At 42.9% G+C, this 17,992-nt stretch overlaps 1 protein-coding gene, 1 long non-coding RNA gene and 1 pseudogene across 43 annotated transcripts in view; 2 read left to right on the top strand and 1 right to left on the bottom strand.

The window, feature by feature from the left end:
* Positions 1-7,234, top strand: part of LOC144581405 (GRAM domain-containing protein 2B-like) — a 25,321-nt pseudogene extending 18,087 nt beyond the window's left edge. The window contains exons 9-11 of the transcript XR_013532097.1: positions 1,221-1,325; positions 2,252-2,345; positions 6,004-7,234. The product of XR_013532097.1 is annotated as a GRAM domain-containing protein 2B-like (transcript). The remainder of the gene's footprint in view (positions 1-1,220; positions 1,326-2,251; positions 2,346-6,003) is intronic.
* Positions 6,213-17,992, bottom strand: LOC118151625 (uncharacterized). Of its 2 annotated transcripts, none has more exons than XM_054252000.2 (2): positions 17,396-17,992; positions 6,213-6,328 (listed from the first exon to the last, which is right to left on the bottom strand). In XM_054252000.2, exons 1-2 carry the CDS (start codon positions 17,932-17,934, stop codon positions 6,304-6,306), a joined length of 564 nt encoding a protein of 187 aa, XP_054107975.2. In that variant the 5' UTR covers positions 17,935-17,992; the 3' UTR covers positions 6,213-6,303. The 2 variants fall into 2 exon arrangements, with proteins under 2 accessions (XP_054107975.2, XP_035147788.3); XM_035291897.3 differs by lacking the exon at positions 6,213-6,328 and adding an exon at positions 14,308-15,925.
* Positions 17,466-17,992, top strand: part of LOC128931330 (uncharacterized) — an 84,026-nt gene continuing 83,499 nt past the window's right edge. For all 40 annotated transcript variants that reach the window (XR_008479562.2, XR_013532106.1, XR_008479560.2 and 37 more), the window contains exon 1: positions 17,466-17,661. This is a non-coding gene — a long non-coding RNA (uncharacterized LOC128931330). The remainder of the gene's footprint in view (positions 17,662-17,992) is intronic.

Raw genomic sequence — 17,992 nt, 5'->3', positions numbered from 1 at the left:
GGATAGCCTGGGGAGAAATGCCAAACGTGGGTAAAGGGGAAAAGGAAAGCAAAGCACACTGCCATGTGTGTACCTACGCAACTGTCTTGCATGCTCTGCTCATGTACCCCAAAACCTAAAATCCAATAAAAAATTAAAAAAAAAAAAAAGAAATATTGAAAAAAAAAAAAAAGAAAATGATTCCATTCTCTAAAGGAATAATCTCTTCACATTGCATAGAGCCACTGTAAATCTCAGTTGTCTGAAATGTAACCCACATCTTTTCTTTGACAGTTTCTGTCTCCTACTGCAGCTTTTTTTCCTTAGGCTTAAGTCACATTTTCATGGTTATGCCAAACCCCGCAGAGGACTAAGTTCTGAGTAGGTACCATTAGTTGGGAAATTTCTCTGTGAATTATGAAGCATCTTTACCCTTGTGATTTATTTTATTTTTTTAGTTGACATATAATCATTGTACGTATTTATGGAGTATATAGTGATGTTTTGATACACATAATGTATACCGATCAGATCCAGGTAATTAGCATATCCATAACCCTTATTATTTCTTCATGTTGAGAAATTTCAGTATCCTTCTAGCTATTTGAAACTCTATCATTGTTAACTTAGTCATTCCACAGTGGTATTCAACACTAGAACCTATTCCTTCCATGTAGCTATAATTTTGTTTTGCCATCTGTCCCATGTCCCCTAAATAGGGGCCAACACAACTTGAAAATGTTATCCTCATCCCCTTTACCAAAAATGTAGGCATTGACTTTTTTAACTTCTCGTTTGTAACCAATTGTTCTTCTGCGAATAGCCTGACCCAGTTCTAGGCTGTTCCTCACAACCAAGGAAGACATGCCCAGTCTAGTTTCCAGATAAAGCAGGGAGTCACCAGAGCACACGGCTGGGGACTGTCTGCCCAGGCTGTTCTAGCAGAGGTCAGCAGTACACTGGCTTGGTACTCCAACTTCGATCTGGCTCTGACCAATGCTATTAGAATGGCCATTATCTACAAATTGAGGGACTTGGGCTAGAGGGTTTTAAGTCTCTTCTAGCTGTAAGTTTTATGACAAGCATCAGCCAGTTTAAAAAGGATGTTTTTAAAGTCTCTTTACCAAGTTATTTTGGAAAATGCCTTGCCTCGAGTTTACCACATTGGCCCTAGTTGTTTTATGAACATCAGATCCTGGCCATTAAGCTAATGAAAATGTTTCTCTATCATCCCTTTCCAGTGTCTGTGCACTCATCATCTCGACCTTCTATATGAGATATAGAATTAATACCCTGGAGGAGCGGTTGGGGCTGCTAATCTCCATTGTGGACACCCATAATACTGCGTAAGATGATTGCCAGCCGTAGTGACGCGTACCTGTGTAGCCCTAGCTACTTGGGAGGCTGAGGCGGGAGGATCCCTTTTGCCCAGAAGTATGAGGCTGCAGTGAACCACGATTGTGCCATTGCACTCCTCCAGCCTAGGCAACAGAATGATACTGTATCTTTACATATGTAAATGTAAAGATATACACATACGTGTATATATATAATCAAATCACAACCAAGAAATATAGAAACAATACAGACCATGGTTCTTAACCTTAACACAAAAGTCTGAAAAATAGCTTTAGACCATCTTTCCAGAAAATATATGTGCAGCTCCAGATTTTCCAGTGTTAGCTGCTTTAGGATTTCAGTGGACCCCAGAGTAAGAGCCTATGCCATAAATATTCAGGCAGTAAACATTGATTACATCTGTCCGATTAAAAGACAAAGGCAATTATAGTTGTATGATAAGTCTCAAAGAAGGAACTACAAAAGTCTCATATTTCAGTGGACATTTGATTAACTAGATAAAGACATTCCTAAACTTTTAAAGTTCTAGTATAAATAACTGAAAAGCACAATGATTCTTGTAAGTTTATGCTCTAGTGGAGATAGAGAGGATAATAGGGGTTAATAAAAGGGTTCTAAGAAACCACGTGCTTGAAAATAATTGCCTGATTTTTGTTTGGAAGCCAAAACACACCATATCCACTTAAACAAATACCACTTAAGAGGTTTCTAGATGAGCTTTTAGGAATCAGTTCCCTAAACATCTAGCCTGGAGTTGCAGACTACTGTAGGGCTTTGTCTAATATTAACAAATGAAATGTTCACTCTCTTCTATTCTAAACCAATTTTCTGTTCAAATAAATTTTAAATGTGTTCATTCCACTTCTTTCCTTGTCATCACTGTCCATAATACTTTTTCTCTTTTTTCTTACAGACAGACAGCACCATCCGGCCTGAGGTCACAAGTACAATTCAATGTGGAGGTTCTCTGTCAAGAGCTTACAGCTAACATAGTGAAATTAGAAAAGGTGACCTATTTCTTTCCTGTGTATGGGGGCAGTCACCATAGTGCCCACTGACTGCCTTGACCTCGTTAGGTCAAGGATTACACACTCAAATGCCATTAGTGTGCCACAGTAAACCTACAGGATCAAACCTGGCCAAGGGGTTTTCATAGTAAATGTGGAAGAATATTTTTTATTTCCACAAATAAATAGGTTTGAATCTCATTTTCCTTGGAGTACATCATCTTGTGGGTTTTTGGTTTTCCTCCTTGATTAGCTTTATAGCTATTAACTTTATAGCACAGGGCCCAACGGTAAGTGACCACTGACATCGGGGCTCAGTGTAGGGACACGGTAGGGAGTGAACTGCAGACCAACCACTGACTTGGTCAGAAAGTGCAGCCCCAACTCCACCCAGGCTGATTGTTCCCATACATAAAATATTGAGTGTAAGCCCTATCAGAACCGAGGAAGATAGGCGGCATTGTTCTCTCTCTAATAGGGGAAGAATCCAAGTTTCAAATTAGCTTGCTCAAGGCGACACACCTAGAAAAGCAGCAGATATGATTCTGCTGAGAGAGCATTAAAAGAAAAATACATGAATAGAAATAAATTATATAACTTTTTAAATATATTTATAAAAATATATAAATATAAATAAAATATACAACTATAAATAAAGTCAGCAGATCTAGAACCTAAACCAGGGCTGCAAAATTGTGCTTAGAAGCTCTCTGCTTCACTGTTCCTCAGAATTCAGCCTTAGGCCTTGTTGATAAGGCCACAGATGAACCTTGTCCTGGAAGCGTCTACAATCCAAACAACTAGGGCAAATCTGTCCTTGGCTTGTGGTGTTCTTACAAGGGAGCAGGAGGGTGAGCTGAAGAAGAAAATAGTCATGCCAGAAATCTCCCAGAAGTTCAACCTGATTTACATGTCTTATTTTCTTCTCCTTTATCTGATTAACTACTTTGTTCTTACCCTAATCCTTCAGGAAAGGTTTAGAGTGAAGAATCCAGTGTTCAATTAGAACTGCTCTCACCCCAGTGCTTGGTAGCTTTACATAATAGTAGTTATGCTTACTTGGGAAGACATATTTCTTCATATTAAATACAAATGAGTAAAATTATCTTCGTTTTTCTAAACTAAATGTTATCTAGTATTTAACAGCTGAAGTATTGAGAGCAAAGGAGTTTCCAAACTTATGTTTTAAGCAAAGTCAGGTCAGAGGATTCATATTGAATCATTCTATGTGGAAAGTTCTTTACATCCAAAATCAACCTAGAGAAGCTATGGGTTAGCTTCTTTTCCTTTCTAAAACATTAGGTTCTGAGAATTAAAGATAAACCATTTTTTTGGTAGGGAAATGCTTACAAACGTTTGACTTTCATGCAACCCAGAGAATGGAATGGTATTTTCAATTTTGTTCACTCTGACAGACCAATGATCTTCTTTGGATCAGAAACACACGGGATCCTGCCGCCTTCTTTTGTGTTTCTTTCCACTCTCCCGCCAGGCCTGGCCAGGACAGCACATTCTGTAATCAGGGAACTCAAAACAGAAGGGCTTGTTCACAGCAGGCCAACAGCTGCAGGTCTTGTGCAGGGTTCAGACAACCTAGCAGGGAGGCCAGGGAGGCTTACGGGAGCACCAGTGTAAACCACCTTTGTCTCAAAGGAGAAACTGATTCGGTAAAAAGTGGATTTGGGGTTAAAATGCACATGCTGATGTTCTAAAAAGTTATAAGTTGCACACATTGCTCAAAAGAATCTAAGTAATAAAAAAGAGGTACCAGGCCACACCCGTGCTCTTTTCGATTTGTCTGCACTTCTCCTCCGAGGCAGTTGGGCACTAGCACAGCACAGCCTGCCTGTGAAATAGCAGCCCCAGGCTGTGGAGGTCTGAGACGTGGCTCAGCCCTTTATATTCCATACCAGCAGTTGCTTCTCGTCTTCAGGGGCCGGTGATGTCTAAGCCTCATGATCTTTCTCTGCTTATAACTTCCCTATTTCTGTTCATGGCATCACTGCTCTTTCAGTCATCCTCACTGGAAATCTAAGAAGCATTTTTAACTCCTCCTTTTCACCTGCCACTGATTGACTAGTTGGCAAATGCAGTGAACTGTGTCTTCAAATGTCTCCTCAAAGTTTCTTCCCACGGGCACCATCCTAACCCACTCAGGCCTCCCACTACCAGTCAGATAGTGTAAAGTTGGATCTCATTATGGTTTTTACTTGTATTTTCCTAATTAGGACTGAGGCTGAACATCTCATATATTTATTGGCCATTTGGGTCTTCCTCTATACATTGCTGATTTCCCTCCTTTGTTTGACTTTTGGCTTTTCTGTGTGTGTGTCATTTTGGATGTCGGTTCTTTTTTATTCCTTTTTCTACCTCCCACTCCTGCTTGTCCATTTATCCGTGGTCTTCAGGGATAGGTGAGGAAGAAACAAAGCAGGAAAGTGGAGGAAGAAGGCAATGAAAGAAGACTTATTTTTCTTACTTCTGGAAGTGAAATTAATGGTGGAACAGCAGAGCAGAGAGAGCATAAATTTTGGAGTCAGACCATTGTTCTTATCCGTGTTCTACCGCTTACTACCCACATAATTCATCCGCTCCTTCGGCTCCGTGACCCTCAGTTTCAGGGGCAAAGCATGTCTCTGTGGTGTTGCGTGGCTCAGGAGCAGGCATGCCGTTCCTGGCACTTACATATCGGATCCCCTTCCTCCTCCCTCACCTGAGAACACCCATAGTACATCACAGACTGTTCCCCTCCAAAACAATATGTTCTTTCTTTTGATCCCATCACAGAGCTGGTTGTTGAGAATTTCTTGATCTGAATTCTTAAAAGTGCCTTTATTCAATAGTCATTTACTGAGAACACTTTTGATGTCTAGCATTGGACCCATCTTAAGATCCAAACATCTGGCATGAGTGGTCTCTGTCCCTGTGAAATCCACAACCTTTTGGAAATGTAAAACAATAATATATAATTGGAATAACAGGAGTGTTCAACATGATTATGTGCATTTGTCTGATTAAAACCATCAAATGGGCTCTGTAAAGCCCAATTTCCCATTGTCTTCGAATGCATTTGGGTCACACTGGTGTTGCCGGTTCCTTGTTCTTTTTCTTCCATCTCATTTATCTCAGTCTCTACTGACATTTTCATCTTTCCACCATTCTTTTAAGCCCTCTGTTTTCTCATTTTAAATTGGATTGTCAGCCATACATGGTGGCTCACACCTGTAATCCCAATACCTTGGGAGGCTAACACAGGAGGATCACTTAAGCCCAGGAGTTCTACATCAGCCTGAGAAACATGATGAAACTTTGTCTATACAAAAAGTACAAAAATTAACCAGGCATGATGGTGTACACCTGAAGGCCCAGCTACTTGGGAGGCTGAGGTGGGAGGAGGATTTGAGCTCAGGAAGTCAGGGCTGAAGTGAGCCATGACCATGTCACCGCACTCCAGCCTGGGTGACAGAGCCAGCCCCGTCTCAAAGAAAAAGTGGATTGTCAAACAGTTCTAGTTTATGAAAAAGCATCTATTTGCCTCACCTAAATTTAACCCTTGTGTAGGTGAAATAATCTAGAACACCATATAGACTATAGCAAATATGCCCTTAATATACTGCATTCTATTTAATAATAGGAGGTTCTTTTCTTTTATTTCAAGATACAGAATAACTTACAGAAGCTGCTTGAGAATGGTGACTGACCAGATTGCTTGAGCCATCAGTATACCTCATGTTTCCCTTTGAAGAAAGTGCATCCCGAGGCGTTTTGTTTGAGCGCGCTCTGCTGGTCAGAGGCGCAAATGGATGAGAATCCAGACATTGCATGTGGAGGTCTCCAGCTCAGAAAATGGGGGAGGGAAATAATTTTGGTTCTTGTGCAATAAAAGTTGACCTTGCCTCTCTGAGGAAGTTTTTGCTGCTGCTGCTGCCTGAAGAAAATAGATCCATCTCTGGAGGTCTCAGGAAGCGCCCCCAACGGATTCTCTGTTGGATAATTACCATGATGGCATCAGCAAACACTCCACCCTGTGCCTTTTTAGTCCTTCCAACCCTCTTGCCTCACCCTTACATCCCTCATAACGACGTTCAAACTAAAGGATACATCGTATATCCACAAACTCAATGTGGTCTTTTCAGGAATTAGTCATGAGTCTCAAAAAGGCAATACATGGCCCTAAATGGACAGCTTTGCTTCAAACAAGTAACATCTACATTTTGTCTTTTCTTTCAGTTCTGCTGTTATGTTCTGGTTTAAATCACCTGTGTATCTTAATTTCTCAATTCAATTTTGGTAAGAATATCAAGCAAGGTGGATTAAACATTCTGTTTATGTTTTGCTTTCTTGCTGTAACTAATAGTTAATTGGACTGATTCTTGCCCAGTCCTGTTCAAGAATCTGTGAGGCATGTGACTGAAGTACTAAATTAAACTTATTTTTGAAACCAAACCTAATTTTTGAGCCAAAAGATATCATAGTGATTTAATGCAGGATAAAAAACACTGAATTTTTAAGATTGTAAGTGGATTATGTTAGTAGTTTTGAAACAGGATGTCTGTATTCAGCATTCAGTAATGCTAAAATCTATTTCAGCATGAGATTTGTATGTTTTTCTCCTTTGCTGACTAAAATAAAATAACTGGTGGTTTGCTATTTACTGTATGGGTTGGCTGGTTTTTATTAATAATTGTTTAGGGTATTATAAGATCCTGTAAGTATAAAGAATATTCTGTTTTTATCTGCAATAGATTTGATAACCATTTCTATGAAATGTATTTTACTTAATCAGATAAGCTAATAAGTGAATTGGTTACATGGTTTGTATCTGTTACCCTAGTGGACAGCTGTGCCTGGTGCACCTCTGGCTTTGAATAAATACTCATCGGTTGAAACACCCTGCTAACACTGTGTTTTGTCCGTTCGTAAATTCTTTTAACCAAGACTTACTAAGCTTTTTAACTCTTTCTCCATCTGACCTCTACTGCTTCCAACTCACTTATACTTCCTTCCTCCCTAGTACTCACTTCAAAACTGATAAAAGGATTTAAGTTCTTGGGTTACAATGGTTTAGAGAAAATAAAATGAACTTTCAAGTCAAAAAAAAAAAAAAAGACAATGCTTGATTCCTCAGTCTACATTTCATGAGTTATGTGACCTTCAGCAAAATATTTGGCCACGTCACCCCATTTTATTGATGAGGTTGAAAGTACCAGTAAAAAGTTTCAGTGTGAGGATTCAGTGTGGTAATGTCGGCCAGGTGCAGTGGCTCATACTTGTAATCCCAGCACTCTGGGAGGCCAAGGCGGGAGGATTGCTTGAGCTCAGGAGTTTGAGATCGGCCTGGACAATGTAGCCAGATCCCATTTCCACTAAAAATAAAAATAAATTAGCCAGGTGTGGTGATGCATGCCTATAGTCCCATCTACCCAGGAGAATTGCTTAAGCCTGGGAGATCGAGGCTGCAGTGAGCCATGATCATGCCATTACACTCTAGCCTGGGTGACAGAGCGAGACCCTGACTCACTCCTTCAATCAATCGATGTGATGACGTCTTTAAAGCACATAGCCATGTCAGGACAGTAGCATGCTCTCATAACAGCTACTATAGTCATTAGTTTTGAAAATATTTTCATGTCTGACATTGCAGTTTTATTAAAGTTCAGTGCCAGTGCTTTATATTCAAAACACATTGGTGGTTCAAGAGTGGGTCAGCTATCTCTGGGGAACAATTTTATAACTGTATGAAGAGAATTAAAAGGACTCAGATTTCACTGAGTTTTAGTAATCTGCAATCTACGAATTTATCCTAAAGCAACAATTAGAGGTATAGTAAAGTATATTTATAAGAGTATTCTTTGAAACTTCTGACAGCAAAATATTCAAGAGTCTAAATATTCAGTAGAAGAATAGTTAAATGATGTAGTTATTTAGAATTGCATGGTCGAAGAAAAGCATAGAAAAGATCAAAAACTGGATTAAAAGACATAAAACTAGGGTATGATCCCAATTTTAAAAACAAAACCTATGTGTGTGTATATACACACATACATACAGATTCTACAGATTTTGTATATTCTACAGATTTTGTATATTGAATAGTGATTAGCTTTTTTCTAATTAGATAAGTTAATTGAAAAGAGTAGTGGTTCTCCGCAGGGAGTCAGAACTCACAACTGCCATCCCAACAGCCTGGCTACAAGTTCTCTACCTGGAACTTTGTTTCCCAACAACCATTACAGTTGGCTCATCCAAAGTGAGAGAGAGCTCCATCATCCCTAGGTTTGGTTATTGTTTTTGCTTTGCAGATACCACCATTTGTTTTGTTTTTCTTTACTAGCTTCCAGGTGAAAATCTGGTGCAGCTAGATCCGAATGGTGAAATCAGTTTATATGCCTGCATACTAACTACCAAGCAAGGGAAAGCAGGCATCTGGGACTTTTATGCCTCTGCCACCCAGGTTATAAATGTAGGGAATTCTCCTAAAGTAGGGGTTTCAGATGCTGAATGGCCACAGTAATCCACCATATATTTTGCCCTCCAAAACGTGTGTAATCTTAAAAAGATTACCAGTTTTAGTACTATTTCCATGCACTCTGATATTTTAATCTATAATATAATTAAATACATGCTATTTTGGTGAACAGAAATTACCAATCTTCCATGAACTGAAAATGCTATTATTATTATTGTTGACCTCTCAAACTTGGTAAACATTTAAGATGCCTTCCTATATATACTCCACAATACTCCAAAGCATTTCCCAGGTATTCATTTATGCAATTCCTTGAAACCAACTCAGAGACGTGTTTTTTTTCCAGACAGGGTCTCACTTTATCATCACCCAGGCTGGAGTACAGTGGCGCAATCTCAGCTCACTGCAACCTCTGCCTCCCAAGCCATCCTGTTGCCTCAGCCTCCCAAGTAGCTAAAACTACAGATGCACACCACCAGACCTAAATATTTTTGTATTTTTAATAGGGACAGTTTTTCTCCATGTTGCCCAGGCTGGTCTCAAACTCCTGGGCTCAAGCAATCCACCTACAAGCGTGTGCCACCTCGCCCAGGCCAGACACATTTTTTAAATGCCTTTTCCTTGCCTTTACACAATTTCATAAATTCATAGAGTCAGGCCAAAAAATTTTTTTGACTTAAATATGAATTGTCTTATATGCTATTTTGATTTGTGTATCCTAACAGTAACCAAATTCAAGTGATGCTTTCTTATTTTTGTGTGTTTCTGGTGATCTAAAGGACATGGATGCTAATGTGTTATGAATAGCTCAGGTGATTTTGCTCTCAAGCATTTTTTTAAAGGCAAAATTCTACACATCAATAATAGTTATACTGCCATTTGAGGTAATAACCTGACACACTGACAAAGGAGCCCAGTGATATAATATCATTTTCATATGTTTCTTTTACACCTCTCCCTGCTAGTTACTATCACGTTACCAGATTCTTGCCTTAAAAAAAAAAAAAATCAGTCATTACATGAAGCATCTTTGACCACGGAATTTCCAATACTTCTTTGTTCTGTCCAGATGCTAAGCCCTTTTCTAACTTGAAAAAAAAAAAACCAAAACTGGAGACCTGATTCTGTTTATCTCTTGTGGTTTCTCTTATCTGTTTCTAACCACTCTGTGTAGCGCCTCTCTCTTTTTTTCTGTCTACACACACTAGGCATCCACCATACCAACAATCGCAGTATGTGGTAATGAAAAGTGGAAGGGAAGATGGCCCTTGCTTCTCACAGACAAACCCACTGTCTCAATGGATCGTCTGTTGTTGTTGTTTTGGTTTTGGTTTTGTTTTAGACGGAGTCTTACTCTGTCGTACAGGCTGGAGTGCAGTGGTGCCATCCTGACTCACTGCAACCTCCGCCTCCCAGGTTCAAGTGATTCTCCTGCCTCAGCCTCTTGAGTAGCTAAGATTACAGGCACCTGCCACTTATGCCTGCTCATTTTTCTTTTTTCAGTAGAGACAGGGTTTCACCATTTTGGCCAGGCTGGTCTCGAACTCCTGACCTCAAGTGATCTGCCCGCCTCAACTTCCCAAAGTGCTAAGATTACAGGCATTAGCCACAACGCCCAGCCTCAATGGGTCTTGATGAGCCATGCAACCCATTCCTTTTATGTCCTTATCAATGCTACCAGGACGTTTCATTTTGTTCTCTCTGAAAACGACCTTGAATGTAAAAAGTCTTCTGATACACGGAAGTGAAAGGGCATGTTATACAGAGAAGTGCACACCCCTCTGCTCTGCCACCACTGCACCTATTCTAAGCATGTTATGGACAGAAGGATGCCTATCTGCCTATATAAGCTCTTGCCTATTTATTCTTGGGGCCTGTCCCGGCTGTGACCCTATTACTCCTTTACTCCTTCTTCATTTGAGGACTATGACTGTGAACTCTATTTCTTCCTCTCTGCACACATATAGGCCACAGGAGGAAGTAACAAAATCTTTCTCCACACTCAGCCACATATTTTTTGCCCCAAGCTGAAAGTACTCTAGTGAAAGTTCAGTTCAAGGCCATAGATGCAGGAGAGAAGTAGATTTCTTGGCTTCTAAGAGAAACATCTGTACAGTTTCGTCGAGCAGCACCATCCTAACAGCATTCTGATTTATTTTCCATTTTTAACGCCTTTGTTGATGTATAATTTACATACAGTAAACCATACATTTAATGTATACAACTTTATAAGTTTTGATGTACATGTGTACTCGAGAAACCATCACCACAATGAAGATAATAAATATCCTCTAAGGAAATCACATTGCAATTCCGCTGGTGCCCCTACCTACATTCTCCATTCTAAGCAACTGCTGATCTGCTTTCTGTAGGTTAGTTAGCATTTCCTAGAATTGTATAATAGATGGAGCCATACAATATGTACTCTTTATTGGTCTGGATTCTTTCAGTCAGCATAATCATTCTGAGACTTATCCATGTTCTGCATGTTTCAATGGTTTATTCCTTTTTATTCTCAACAGTATTCCATTGTATGCATATACCACAGACCGTTTATCCATTTGCCTGTAGATGGATATTGGAGTTGTTTCTAGTTTGGTTGTTGCTGTTGTTACCAATAAAGCTGCTGTGAACATTTGGCCTAAGTCTTTGTAAGGACATGCACTTTCATTTCTCCTGGGAGTGGAGTTGCTGGGTCATATGACAAGTACATGTTTAACTTCAAGGCTGGGCGCAGCAGCTCACGCTTGTAATCCCAGCACTTTGGGAGGCCGGAGGTGAGCAGATTGCTTGAAGCCAGGAGTTTGAGACCAGACTGGCCAGCACAGCGAAACCCTGTTTCTACTAAAAATACAAAAATTTGCAGGACATGGTGGCACACACCTGTAGTCCCAGCCACTCAAGAAGCTGAGGCATGAGAATCACTTGAACCCAGATGCCGGAGGTTGCAGTAAGCCAAGAAATCGTGCCACTGCACTGCAGCCTAGGCACAGAGGGAGACTCTCCGTCTCCAAAAAAAAAAAAAAAAAAAAGTATATGTTTCACTTCAGAAAAAACTTTTTTCCAACGTATACCATTTAACATTTCCACAAGCAGGGTGAGAACACCAGTTCCTCTACATCCTCCCCAACATGTGCTATGATCAGTCTTTTAAATGCTAGACATAATGATATGTGTTCTAGTATCTCATTGTAGTTTTAATTTGCATTTTTCTAAAGACCGTTGATGTTTAGCATCTCTTTGTGGGCTTATTTGCTACCTGTATATCTTCTTTGGTAAAGGGTCTGTTCAAATCTTTTGCCCATTTTTACTGGACTGTACCCTAATTATTGAGCTTTGACAGTTCTTTATATATTTTGGGCTAAAGAATTTTGAAAGTTCTTTATATATTTTGGACTTTGAATATCCTTTATCAGATATTCAATTTGCAAATATTTTCTCCCAGACCTTGGCTTGTACTTTTATTCTCTTTAGGTCTCTCAAAGAGAAGTTCTTTCTGATGTTCTATTTGCAAACTCCACCACATGGCCAACTCCCAGCTCCATTTCTGCAGCTCAAGGAGATCCCTGGGCTGTGCACGGGTTCCCCTCCCTACACTGCAGCCTGAAAACCCTCAAGACAGTAAGCTGGGCAATCATCTCCACTATTTCCCTTCTCTCAGGCATCACTGTCCTTCACTAGCTGATTTCCAGTGTCCTGAACACCATTTGTTTCATACATTTTGTCTGGGTTTTTTGGTTGCTTCAGATAAGTAGTCAAATTCAGCACCTGTTACTTCATCTTGAGTGGAGATGGAAGTCCCACATCACAGAAAACTCAACATCCAGAATTGTGAATCAAGTAGAAAAGTGTTAACTTGCTAACAGAAAAGGGGGATAGAACACTAAGAAAGCATGGAAGTGGCAAATCTAGGTTTGGGGGAACGAGAGAGGAATGGTTGAAATGACAAGTTTAGAAGCTCAGTGGAGGGGCTTCCTGGAGCTGAAGCTCGGACCTCTCAAGGGGCACAGCCAGGTGATGCTAAAGTCGCAGAGGCAGCATGAAGAGTCTGGGTCGCAAATTCAGCTTTCAGAAATAAGTTGCCATTGTCAGGGTGACAAACCCACCAGAACAGGAAGAAGTCAAAAAGTTCTTAGGGAGAGAACAAGAAAAAGCAACCTCTTCTTTCCCTCCAGCCTCACAGAGGCCTGCTGCAGCCTCACAGGTTCTCTCTCTCTCTCTCTCTCTCTCTCTCTCTCTCTCTCTCTCTCTCTCTCTCTCTCTCTCTCTCTCATGCCCCTTATTGGCAGAATCTAACAGAGCTACCAGCAAAATGAATATAGTTTGAAGATTCAACATTAGCATCACAAAACGGAATGTAGAAGGGCAGGCTTCAAGCAAAGATAATAACAGCTTAGTTAACTGGCGATGACCCACCCCTTCGGCTATTCAGCGTCCATACACACCCTTCTGCAAATATTTGAGCTGTCATGCAACAAGAAACACAACTCATGGCTGGATGAAGTGCTTCACGCCTGTAATCCCAGCACTTTGGGAGGCTGAGGTGGGCAAGTCACCTGAAGACAGGAGTTCAAGAGCAGCCTGGCCAACATGGTGAAACCCTGTCTCTACTACAAATACAAAAAAATTAGCTTGGTGTGGTGGCCAGCGCCTGTAATCCCAGCTACTCAAGAAGCTGATGCTGGAGAATCACTTGAACCCAGAAGACAGAGTTTGCAGTGAGCCAAGATCATGCCAGTGTACTCCAGCCTGGGCAACAGAGTGAGGAAAAAAAGAAAAGAAAGAAAAGTGGAAAGGAAAGAAGAGAAGGATGGAGGGAGGAAGGGAAGGAGGGAGAAAGAAAGAAAGAATGAATGAAAGAAGAGAAAAGAAAGAAAAACAACTCTGTATTTCTAACAAGATGTTATTGTCCTTCATACGAAGAAAGACATTCTCACCTTTTCCTCAAGAAGAGACGCAAAGTCCCAACATTCATTGTGTCCATCTCTGGAAGGAATTCATGCCATTCATCTCTCAGCTGTATTAGTTATTCTTCAGATTTGATATAATGCCATCTGAACGTGCTGTCGTCTAATGACTACATTGTAAAATTAGCCATCAACAAAACTTGTATAAAATACGAAAGGGAAGGAAAAGAGAAAAGAAGAAAATCGCTAACATACATTCATTGAGAATCTATATACCATACACACACGACTGTGCTCACACGTGCACAAACACACACACACACACAAAGCAAGAGAAGAAAATATGCATAGCCACTATAATTCTCCTTTCTGTAACTCATCACAAAATACAAGTTTCTTCTTCCATCTTTATTCTTTCATTACTCATTTCATCTTTTCTTTGCCCTCAGACAGAAGCTCAGTTTGTCACGATTCTTTACCTGATAAGGATGACCCAAATCTTTACTCCTGAAAAGTATGGATTCTCAGTGGTCCTGTCTTTTTCTTTCCTTCCCTCCCTCCCTTCTTTTCTTTCTCTTCTTCTTTCTTACTTTTCTTCTTTTCTTTTCTTCTTCTAGTATTTGGTTGTCTGTTCGTTCAAGGACATAAGTAAACTGAAAGGATATTTGGAAGTCTCAGCTTCCAATTCAGTGGAAACTTTTATGTCCCCCCATAGAAGCATTCTTCCCTTAAAACAAAAACCTCCAAACCAGCAAAGCTCAAAATTGTACAGATAGGAAGCAAGAATTCTGCAAATGGGTTTTAGTTGTAATAGTGAAACAGGGAATCTTCCCTGACCCCTTTGCCTCGCTTACTCGGCCCACAGCTCTCAACCCTTCGTGGGATGGGGAGTACGCAGGTGAGTGGGTGCAAAAGCCAGGGGGAGTGCTTCTGAGTGTCAACAGCAGAAAAACTTTATGCAAGGCCCAGGGCAACGACTAGTGGAGGACTACTCATGAAGCCCACAGCCCCAGAGGCCATGCATTATAGTGCGCTCTTTTAGCTTTGCCATCCATGGGAGGCCTCAGCGTTAAACAGCTTGGTGGGCCCTCTAACTTTTCACATGAGGCAGTTGCTTTCCACCAGTGAGGACAGAGAGTCAGGGTGACAGCCTTTAGCATCGGCACCTGTGGCACCCGAGCTCTTGTTTGGTGTCCAGGAAAAATCAGGTCACACAAATTGAAGGGAGGTGAATGAAGAGGATTTGATTGCTGATGGCAGTGACTCAACTGGGAAAGAGGATGGAGCGGGAAGGGATTCCTCCCCTGAAGTCCAGCCATCTCCAGACCACTCTTCTCCAAAGTCCTGCCCTGCCACCAAGCTGTCCCTCTGAAGTCAGGCTGCTTCTCTCTGATGTTCAGAGGTTTCTTTTCTTCTCCCCTTCTCTGCTCTCTGCCAGTGGAGCCTGCTGTTTTCATGGGTACACAATGGGGGCAGGGCAGGCGTGGTTTTGGAAAAGGCAGTATTTGAGCAGGAAAACAAGGATGTAAAGTTCTCACTTTGGATCGCAGTTCCAGGCGTGAAGGGTAGGTATCTACCCTCGCTAGCTACCCCACTCTTTTCTGCCCCGAACTTCTCTGCCTCCTGTCCCTATCAATAGTGAGGGAAGTCATTCATGCCTCTAAACTTGACTCCTGGATCCATATATTCTGGCTAAATAAGAAGCACACAAATACGGGTTTCTGCTTCACAGCACCTACTGCTTCCTCTAAGATAGAACATCCATGCGTCTGGGGTGTGTCTCCTAACTGATGGCCTAACAGAGTCTTCAGGAAGTCATGCCACTGCCCTAAGCTGGCACTTAGGGGTAATAGAGAATAAGGTAAAAGCGTTGGATTCAAGTAGGCACAAGCCCACTGCTCCACTTCTTTTGCTGTGAAATGACTTTCCTGATTAGGACCAATATGATGTGGTAGATGAAGTCACTATTGATAGTGAGTAAAGCAGAAACATTACAGACAAGGAAGGCAGATCAACACCAAGAACACAGGTCTGTCCCAAAGAAGACACATTTCGTTCCCCAGCGGGGAAAGGTCCAATGTAATCATCCTGCCACCACATGGCTTGTTGATTTGCAGGCAAGTGGCACCATATCTGGGCTCAGTGACAGTGCCTGCTGTTGCCACACTAGGTACTCGGTCGAGTCAGCCTTCCTTAGGGGTAATCTGTGTGGGTGAATCCAGACCAAAACTTGGTAAAAATCATATTTATTCTCTATTTAAGGATTAACATTTGGGTGGAGCTTAGTGACTCACACCTGTAATCCCAGCACTTTGGGAGGCTGAGGCAGGAGGATCACTTGAGCCCAGGAGTTAGAGGTCGGCCTGGACAAAATGGATAAAAGCCATCACTACAAAAAACATGAATATTGCCAGGCATGGTGACACATGCCTGTAGTCCCAGCTACTCAGGAGGCTGAAGCAGGAAGATTGCTTGAGCCAAGGACATTGAGGCTGCAGTGAGCCATGATCATGCCACTACACTCCAGCCTGGGTGACAGAGTGAGACCCTGTCTCAAAAAAAAAGCTGAGTGCACTGGCTCATGCCTATAATCCCAGCACTTTGGGAAGCCAAGGTGGGAAGATCATCTAATGTCAGGGGTTTGAGCTAGCCTGGCCAACATGGTGAAACCCCGTCTCTACTAAAAATACAAAAATTATTATATGTGGTGGCACACACCTGTCGTCTGGCTACTAGGGAGGCTGAGATGGGAGGATTACTTGAACCTGGAAGTGGAGCTTGCAGTGAGCTGAGATTGCCCCTGCACTCCAGCCTGGGTGACAGAGTGAGACTCCATTTAAAAAAAAAAAAAACAGAAAGATAAACATTTAAATGAGTTATTTTAGATTGAAGACAAAGCAAAGACTCTATCACTTATACCCACATTTCCAAAAAAGGTGGAGAAATTCAGTCTGCCTCTCTGTCAACATTGGACTTGTTCAGTCATCAGAGCCAGTCAGCAGTCAGGAGGGTGTGAAAATATTTCCTGGACTGCTTGGTGTTAAATGGTTATGCTGACTGCTTCAGGAGAGGACGGTGGTGAATGAGAAATATGCATTTCCTCCACTGCACTTTCTTTCTTTCTCTTTCTTTCTTTTCTTTTTCTTTCTTTCTTTTCTTTTCTTTTTTTTTTTTTTTCTTTTTGACATGGAGTTTCGCTGTTGTTACCCAGACTGGAGGGCAATGGCACGATCTCGGCTCACCACAATCTCCGCCTTCTGGATTCAAGCAATTCTCCTGCCTCAGCCTCCCGAGTAGCTAGGACTACAGGCGCGCGCCACCATGCCCAGCTAATTTTTGTATTTTTAGTAGAGACGGGGTTTCACCTTGTTGACCAGGATGGTCTCGATCTCTTGACCTCCTGATCCACCCGCCTCGGCCTCCCAAAGTGCTGGGATTACAGGCGTGAGCCACCGCGCCCGGCCCTGTCCTTTCATGTAAGTACTACCGCGCGAAAACGAAGTCCTTCTCTGGCTGCCTGCCCGCCTGTAGAAGTTTGCTCCCCGTCGGGCTGCAGGGCTCGGAAGGCCTGCCGACGCCCATTCTCGGCGCGCACCCGGAAGTCCGGAGCTCCGGCCCCACCTTAGCCACCGCCTCCATTGCCGCGCCCCGCCCCGCTCCACCGCCCCACCTACCCGCTCCATCGCGCCTGCGTAGTGGGCCGTCGGCGCCCGGCGCCTGGGCGTCTGTTGGAGTTGGTCTGGCGCAGTGCGCCGGCGCGTCTGTTGCACTTAGTCTGGCGCAGTGCGCGGCTCCTCTGACTGCTGGGGAGCCGGTGGCGTACGCGGTGAGGGAGCGGGGGCCGGGAGGTGCCTTCTGGCTCCGGCTGGGGCCGGCGAGAGCGCGAACGAGCGACGGCGGAAACCGCGGGCTTGTGGACGGCGGCATCAGCGGCTAGTAGGTAAGGTTCGTGCGGGGCGACTGTGGGTCTTGCAGGCCCCTGAGGGGGTGCGGGTTGCGGGTGGGCCAGGGGCGCAAGTGAGCGCGGCCCGCGCGGAGCCCGGTGCAGCTTTGTCCGTCGGGCGGCGCCCACACTGCGCCCCGTGCCGGCGGGCCGCGGGGGGGACCCGGGTGGGGCGGGCCTGGGCCCCGGGGTGGGCACGCGCTCGTTGTTCGCCGGCCCGTAGTCCTCCGTCACTCCATCTTTGGCGCCCCGCGCCAACATGGCCGCCATCCTCCTGTCCCCACTTTCTGGCCGCTGCCGGCCCCTTAGCGCGCGCTTTGTTTGAAGC

This window comes from Callithrix jacchus, chromosome 2, assembly GCF_049354715.1.
Source record: "Callithrix jacchus isolate 240 chromosome 2, calJac240_pri, whole genome shotgun sequence".
Classification (NCBI taxonomy): Eukaryota; Metazoa; Chordata; class Mammalia; order Primates; family Cebidae; genus Callithrix; species Callithrix jacchus.
The sequence above is the reverse complement of the archived record's forward strand: the minus strand, read 5'-3'. Positions and strand labels throughout refer to the sequence as shown.